This window comes from Rhincodon typus, chromosome 2 (assembly GCF_021869965.1).
Source record: "Rhincodon typus isolate 14 chromosome 2, sRhiTyp1.1, whole genome shotgun sequence".
Lineage (NCBI taxonomy): Eukaryota > Metazoa > Chordata > Chondrichthyes > Orectolobiformes > Rhincodontidae > Rhincodon > Rhincodon typus.
This window is the reverse complement of record NC_063333.1, coordinates 21710863-21719168: the sequence shown is the minus strand read 5'-3', so window position 1 is coordinate 21719168 and position 8306 is coordinate 21710863. Positions and strand designations below refer to the sequence as shown.

Sequence of the window (8306 nt, the reverse complement as noted above, 5' to 3'; positions counted from 1 at the left end):
CCTTCCTGCTCCTCTGATGCTGCTTGGCCTGCTGTGTTCATCCAGCTCTACACCTTGTTATCTCTTATTGTTTTTAACAATACGTTTTAGCTTTGCCCCCACACATGGCACCAAATAACTTTAACTCTAATTAGAGTTTCCCAATAAAATGTAATTCTGAGAACTGAAGCATATTCTTGCTTGAGATTAGATAACTGAATTTAACAGGAGGTCAGGAAGAAAAAAGTTCTATTATCTGAAGGAACATGCAACAATACAAAAATAACTGGCATCTACTGGTTTTAATGTAATTCAAAGTTAAGTTAAACATTTCTAATTACTGTCACATGACAAACCAATATGCAGTGTTCTGAATGACGAAAAATAGTCACAAGCAAACAGTTGTCAGACCTATTTGCAAATTAGCGTCAGAGAACCCAGACCAAGAGTTGGCAGGCTCCCTGTTCTCAGTTACACACAGAATCTGTAGGTCTGCTCTAAAATGATTCAACTTTCTTAATTTTCATTAACACTTCTACACTTAATTCCTTGGCCAAATCAATTTAACAAAGACTGCTGAACCTGTTGCCTAAAAGGTTGCAAGTTTGAATTTTGTCCAGGCGATAGGACAAGGAATTCCATCAAGTTAGTGTCAAAATCACCAACACCGATGGCAACGTGACACTGACTTCCATAAAATTTGACAAAATTTCAGAAGCAGATGACCTGTTGAATGATGTTAGAAAATTATAGTCTGAACTCCTTCTGTGGCCTTTCAATTATTAAAAACTTATCCTTCCACCCTGACCAAGAACCTCAAAAAAATATTGCAACACTGTGCTTTGAGGGACATTGGCAACTTAACCAGCTATAGTTTAGTTTCAACAACTTAATGTGCTTTTCTGTTTAAGGAAGACACTGGCATTCACAGCTGTACTGCACTTACTAATTGAGATTCTAAAGTACAGACAAGGCATGTCCATAACCAATGATGGGGGAGAGGTGGAGCACGTTCCACTAAACAGCGTTTGTTGGGGAGCAGCGACAAAAAAGAGCCAGCTTATACATGTGATGCTCCAATAGTATCAATTACAAATCTATCCTAAAAGAATTATTCTCGAGATTTCCAGTACAAGCTGAATACAGATGGTCACTTGGAGGAACTATTTAAGGCTATGAAGATAAGGCAGGAGAATAAGACTGACTTGTTTGCTCTACAGAGAACCAGCAAGGACACAATGGGCTTCTGTACCATAAATATCTATGGCAATGGTAGATGAAGGCTGCAGGAATGGAGAGAAAATATAGCAATTATGAAATGGTTTGACTAGGATTTCTTTTTAATAAATACTACTACCTGAAACAAATTGGTAGCTATGGTTACAATTCTCCACTCCCGAAAGGTGGCAATGTGAGGTGGTTAAAAGGATGAATTGATCCTGTGGAAAAGCTCATCCCCTTCTCACACTTCACTAACTGCTAGGTGAGAAGGACTTTATACACTAAGACATAATATAAAAGGAAGGAAATTATGCTTCACAACAAACTAAGGCCAAATGTTCAGCATTTTATTTGATTAATAAATTGATCCAGCAAGATAGTTTCCCCTGCCATTTATGGAAGAGCAAATTTTAAATATGAGTCTTTGACTTGTCCAACAACTAAGCATTTCAGAGGTCAATTAATGACCTCAATTTGCCATCTATCTAATCATCTGCTCTTTGGCAGGTGAGAAAGGCTCAAGGAAATCTGCCTGCCCAGTCAGGAGTTGGAAGCTCCTACTGCCTTAATTTGAGGGCAATCAAAAGCACATCAGTGTTGAGACCTACGATTTACCAATAAAATCAGTGATGCTCACCGGCCAGCTCTTAATGAGCTGTTTGGTTAGCAATATGACTTATTTTGTTGGCCGTGATTTAGTTGTTATCCAATACGCTGTCCCCACGCGAAAAAAAAATTGGGAGAATTCCACCATGTCTAAAATAACAAACTAGTTGACAGTTACACAGGACAGCATACAAATTGGTCATCCTCTAAAACTAATTTAAAAAATGAACAGAGCAAGAATGAAAACAAAGCAAAGCACATAGTACATGCATGTACGTTTTGGAACATTGCAACCTCCTTAGATAATTAAGATCATTTTAGTTACTTTGTTTAAAATTTGTTCTTCCATAAATGGCAGGGAAACTACCTTGCTGAATCAATTTATTAATCAATTAATGAAAATGCTTTACAACAAACTAAGGCCAAATGTTCAGCATAATTTTCTTGCTTTCATACTATGTCTTAGTGTATAAAGTCCTGGATACCTTTTAAAAACAGGCACTTCTACGTGTTTTGCCACCTTCTAAGATTTATTCAAGTACATTTTTGCTTAGACTTTGTAGTGGTTTGTAAAGCCCTGTACTGCGATTTTATCTAAGTGCCTGTCATATTTACAAAAGTTAAAATGAATATTAACTATTCCAGTTTATTCCTACTTATCATCAAGCTCGTAAATATTCAAAAAGAATCCAGCTAAATTACACATAAATGTAGTTGAATGTAATTTTTTTTGCAAGAAAGAGCTCCACTTAGCAAAAATTCCCTCACACTATTTAAAACTCCAGTTTTTAAACTGAGGACATACTTTGTTATCCTGTCCAAGTTTGCAATTTGCTTCTGATTGCGGATGACTTCAATAGCATTCCAGAGTCGCTGGACCACTTGCGAGTCTGACAGCCTCCTTTTTGTTAGACGAACCATGGTCTTATCTAGCCTGTGAGCTGCATTAGAAGAACAAAGACAAGGGGGTTAATCAATAGAAGTAATACCGGTCATAAACCCTGCTTGCTCATTTATTCAGCTTTAGAAAGAAAACTTTTAGACATGGACATTTTTGGCTTATTTCCCTTCGTTTGAATAAAGGTCAGAAACCAAATTTTTCAACACCAAGTTGTGCTTACAGTACTGTTATGTTTTGAGAAAGCAAGAAGAAAATGTGCAGTGGGTAAGTGGGATAAAGAAAGGAATGAAACTAGAATGAACAAATCAAAGACCTTTATATACGCATCAAAATTAAGCAAAAGAAATCAAATCAGTATGCATGAATAATAACCATATTATAGTAATAAGATTAACTTTGAAATCTAAAACACTGGATGCTATTAATTATTGAAACATAACTGTTATTTATATTCACTGCCCAAAACACAAAGTATATCAGTGATTTATTGTTGGAACATCCCTTCCTCCAAATTACATGCAGCATCCCCAAATTGTCTCTCCCCATTAATTAAATCCACTCTTCTACTGACTTACATGATGGTACATTTGAGCAATGCCCAATTACAAGGTGGCTTCCATTTTACAAATGATTAAGTATAATATTGACTTGTTTATCCAAGTATCCTAATCCGTATTTATAATTACAATGAAGATATCTAATCTAGAGTTTTCACTTAACAAAGAAATTAGATAGCAAACCAAAGTGCTGCAGATGCTAGAAACCTGAAGTGAAAACAGAATACCACCACCTGCAGGAAGGGAAACAAGAGTTAATATTTCAGGCCAATAACCTCCCACCGACCTGAAACATCAACCCATTTTAAAAAAGATATCTGTGTGATTTGAAAAACATTCAGCCCATGTATCCCCTAGATTCTTTTCTTCTGCTATTCCATGAGATTTTTTACTATGCAGATTGTCCTTACAACAACTGGATTTATATAGCATCTACAGATGACGTCACAAAATGTTCCACATGAAAACAGAAGCTCAAACCTTTGAGAAGGAGTCACAAGGTTATAGCATAGTTGGTCAAAGATGTCGGTTTCCAGGTGGCTTTTAAGGACCAAGCAAGAAGAGGTGGTTAAGGAGGAAACACCATTAAGAAAGACGAAGTTGATGAATGTTCAGCAATATTCATGGAACAGAGAACGTAGAGAAGACCAGAACCCAGTATCAAGGATGTGGGAAAGAACTTCACATTTATATAGTGGGAGCAGAGACAAGCTGAGTGTATTGACATGGAGTCAATACAGATCAAAGGACGTACCTGGTCAACAAGCAGGACTCAAGTGCAGAGTAGATTTAAAAATTTGCAGGTGATAGAAATAAAGAAATCAGTGAGATGTGGAGAGATTGTCATCAAATTGGACAAAAAATTAGATAATGACTTTTGTGACAGAGGAGAAGTGAGATGATTGGTAATGTTGTAAAAACTCATGTATTAGAAGGTCTGAAACTGAACAAGACACCAATGTTTCTGGCAGACTGGGTGACCTCTGCAATTAGTAAGGAGGAACATGAGAAATTGGTGGCTGCAAACCAAATAGTGTTGATGTAGTGAAACACACTAAACGTGTGACTTCCTTTGACAGCTCTCAAGCCTATTACATGATTCAATAAGATTGCGTTTGAACTTCGACATTAACTCCAATTTTGTGCCTTATCACCCCTCCACCCCCAGAGCCCAACATCAGTCCTGAATATAGTGCAGTGTGCCTCTAAAGTTTCACAGCCCATTCAGTGACCAAATTTCTCATCACTTCTCCTTAATGATCTTCCCCTAACTCAGTCTCTCCCTAACTCAGGGAAGACAGCCTTTCAGCATCTATGTGGTCTCAGAATTTTACATGTTTAAGTGAGATCATCTCTCATTCTGAAGTCCAGAGAGTATAAGCTCAATCCTTCCTCATGATAAAACTCTCATTCCAGAAATCAACCTAGTAAACCTTTGCGAGACACCACGGTGCCAATGTATTCTTCCTCAGGTTTTCACAAAGGACTCTAGGCACAGTCTCCCTAAAGTCTTATGTTATGCAGCATGTTTCTTTCACTATTCTACTCCAATCCATTGTAAGATATGGTGGAATACCACTATCCTTTTCTAATCTCAGCAACTTTGTGATTTATATATAAGAAAACCGGCCCCGCTGAGTACCAATATTTGCCAGTCTTTTGCCCTTTCAGCACTAGTCTGCTTTCCTATCCTTCCTGAAACAGTAGATAATTTAGAACTTTCCTGCACTATATGCCAACTACCACATTCTGGTCCAATTGCTTTACCAGCCCATATCTCTTGGCAGCCTCTTCGTGTTTTCCTTCATCTCCCACTGACTTTGTATTGCCAACAAACTTGCATGTTTCAATAGATTTGCCTTATCTAAGTCACTAATTGTAAATAGCTGAGGCTCAACATTGATTCAGGTGGCACTCCATTAATTACAACATGCTAACCAGAGAACAGAACATTAATTGCTATCCTCTGTTTTAACTAATCCTCGCCCATGTTAATACATCATCCAACCTGGAGTCCTAGTCTTGTGCAACAATCTTGTTTGCCACTTTATTAAATACTTCTGAGATTCCACATATATAAATCTGCAAGTTTTCCTTTATCAACCTGACTCCACGTTCTCAAAAAGCTCAAGTACATTTGTCAAATATGTTTTCTTTTATTGACCCATGGGACATGTGCACTGCTTGCAAGAATAGAATTTATGCCTCTCTCTAATTGCCCTCAAGAAGGTGGTGATGAGTTGTTTTCTTGAACCACTGCAGCCCATTTGATGTAGATGCACCCATTGTGTTATCAGGAAGGGAATGCCAGCATTTTGACCAGAATGCTAGTGAAGGAATGGCAATATAGGTCCAGATCAGGGCAGTGTGGGATTTGGAGGGGAATTTGCAAGCAGTGGTACTCCCTTGCCTCTCCAGTGAAAAGACTGCCATATCAAAACGCCTAGTTTTTAAAAATCCGTTCAATGGGCTAAACTAGTAAAGCTACATTTGTTAACCTTCCTGGTTACACTCAGAAGGGGTAGTAGACCTAGCCTTTAAACTATTGCAGCCTTTGTGCTGAAGGTGTCCCAGTAATGGTACGCGATAAGATCTGGAAGATTCTGACGCAATAAAAACTACATGGTGGAATAAGACTTGGGGTGATACTTTGGTCCATTTTGATGATTAAGATTGTGGGGCTTGAAGGTCTTCTTTGTGTAATGTTAGTGAGCTGTTGCAGTGCATTCCTGGGTTGGAACATATTTTTGTTACAGGGCACCATTGATGCAGTTCATTGGAAGTTTCTTTGGGATAATTTACCGGTGGTTTACATTTTATATCAACTAGTATGAATTCTTCTCGAGAAGTGATCTCATGCAAACCTTCAATGTGCATGACACGTTTTTGAATTGAACTGACATTTTTATGTTGATAGGCATACAGCTATTCTTCAGATGCAAAATAAATACAGTACCATTACAATATGGCTGGTTACCAGGGAAGGTAGAAATAAATAGTGCTATTAGCCCGAGGTTCTGAAGGAGGCTGTGGCTTTATCCTGTGGTTCCAAATTTAATGCTGATTCTCAAGACATTGGATCATATCCTCTTTGCAAGATGCGAATGGACTTTGGAAGCTAGCTTTGTTTCACAACATTTGGATCAGTAACCTTACTTTCAGTTTTAAGATTGCTCAGAGGTGCCGATATACACCTGCAGTACAATACAGATGTATATCAGCACAGAACTTGGTCACATATCAACTATGATCAAGACTAATGCTTATGAACTCAGAATCAAATAAACTTATGACACAGCACATTCTGGCAGTGCTGGTTCTTTGAAAAACCCATCAGATTTAGACACAAATCCCTGCTTTTTGCTTGTTATCTGCACAATCCTCATCTGCAAATATTTGTTAAATCCCTCTCAAAATTACTTACACCATCGATTCTCACCAACCTTTCTGTTTGAGCACTTCAGATATTGAAAATTTGTCTACAGAAAATATTCTCTACACTTCCCAACTAAATATTTTGCCAGTTGTGTTAAATCTGCAATGTCTGGTTATGGAGCCACTCATCAGAAAGACAATGTCGAGGAGAACAATTCAATCAAAGCTTCCCCATCTTGTATTAGGTCACCTCTTAGCACTTTAGCAAATACAACAGACCTAACTGCTCAGTGGTTAGCACTGCTGCCTCACAACGTCAGGGACCCGGGGTCAATTCCAGCCTTGGGCAACTGTCTGAGGGGAGTTTGCACATTCTCCCTGTGTCTGCGTGGGTTTCCTCCGGGTGCTCTGGTTTCCTCCCACAGTCCAAAGATGTTTAGGGTAGGTGGATTGGCCATGCTAAATTGTTCATAGTGTTCAGGGATGTTTAGGTTGGGTGGGTTAGACATGGGGAAATCAGGGGTAGGGGAATGGGTCTGGGTGGGATACTCTTCAGAGGGGCAGTGAGGACTTGCTGGGCCAAATGGCCTGTTTCCACACTGTAGGGATTCTATTCTATTCTATGATCTAACTGTTCCGACTGTCAGAACTGTTCTGTTCTGACTTCCATTCATAACGGAACTTCCTCTTCCCTGGTAACATCCTAGTAAACCTATTCAATACTATTTCCAAGATCTTTACATCTTACTAAGTCACTCCCAGAATTTCTCTTTATATCCAGAAGAGGCTCAAGTTATAGCAAGATCCCTTTATATTTGTCTCCATTTATAATTAGCCACGTGACCATATTTTATAGCCATATTATCAACTTGCCATACTAGTCTTAAGGACTTTTGCACAGGGACACTAAGATCTCTCCACACAGCTACACTTGTCAAAATTATGCCATTGAAGTGTATTGAATCTCCACATTAATCCTTGCAAAGTTCATCATTTTACACATTTCCACATCAATGGTGCTATCTATTTCACCATCTTGTTAACATTATCTCAATGTCTATAATTATCTCCTTCACCATCTATGTATGATCTGCAAACCTTAATCGAAGTTGCTTGTCATCAAATGATGGTCTTCAGGAGAGCTCTTTTTATAACGGTTACTTGCAAGAGAGTTGACGCTGAAAGGAGTAAGACAAAATAAAAATATGATATGCCTATACTGCCACTTGAATACAAAGTGATTTTCTGCTTTATTTTCTAATTGTTATAATAAAGTAGTCATTTGGTCTTTGTTGTGAGGTCAATTACTAACCAGCCCCTGGATAAACAAGCATGCTTAAAAAAAAGCCAAGGCTGAAACGGCTCATTGTTTCAGTCACACTTGATCAAATTTGACTTAATTTTGATTTTATTGTCACATGTACTGAGATACAGTGAAAAGCTTTGTTTACAAGCATTACAGACAGATCACAGCAAACAAAGGATGTACAGATCAAAAAGACTTAGAGGCATACAGGTTACATTATTTGAGGCCAAAGTCCATTCAACAGTCTGGTAACAGCCAGAAAGAAGCTGTTCCTGAACCTGCTTGTGTGTGTTCAGGCTTCTGTATCTTCTACCTGACGGAAGAGGTTGTAGGAGGTCCTTACCAGGGTGCGATGGGTCTT

General features: G+C 38.4%; 1 protein-coding gene across 3 annotated transcripts in view; it reads right to left on the bottom strand.

Moving 5' to 3' along the window:
- The window catches only part of zmynd11 (zinc finger, MYND-type containing 11), a 210210-nt gene that overhangs the window by 90333 nt on the left and 111571 nt on the right, over positions 1-8306 (bottom strand). For 2 of the 3 annotated variants that reach the window (XM_048610965.1, XM_048610978.1), the window contains exon 2: positions 2612-2747. In XM_048610965.1, the coding sequence (XP_048466922.1) occupies positions 2612-2727 (116 nt within the window). In that variant the 5' untranslated portion in view covers positions 2728-2747. Of the gene's footprint in view, positions 1-2611; positions 2748-7737; positions 7818-8306 lie in introns of all 3 variants that reach the window. The other variant, XM_048610972.1, reaches the window with a different exon arrangement.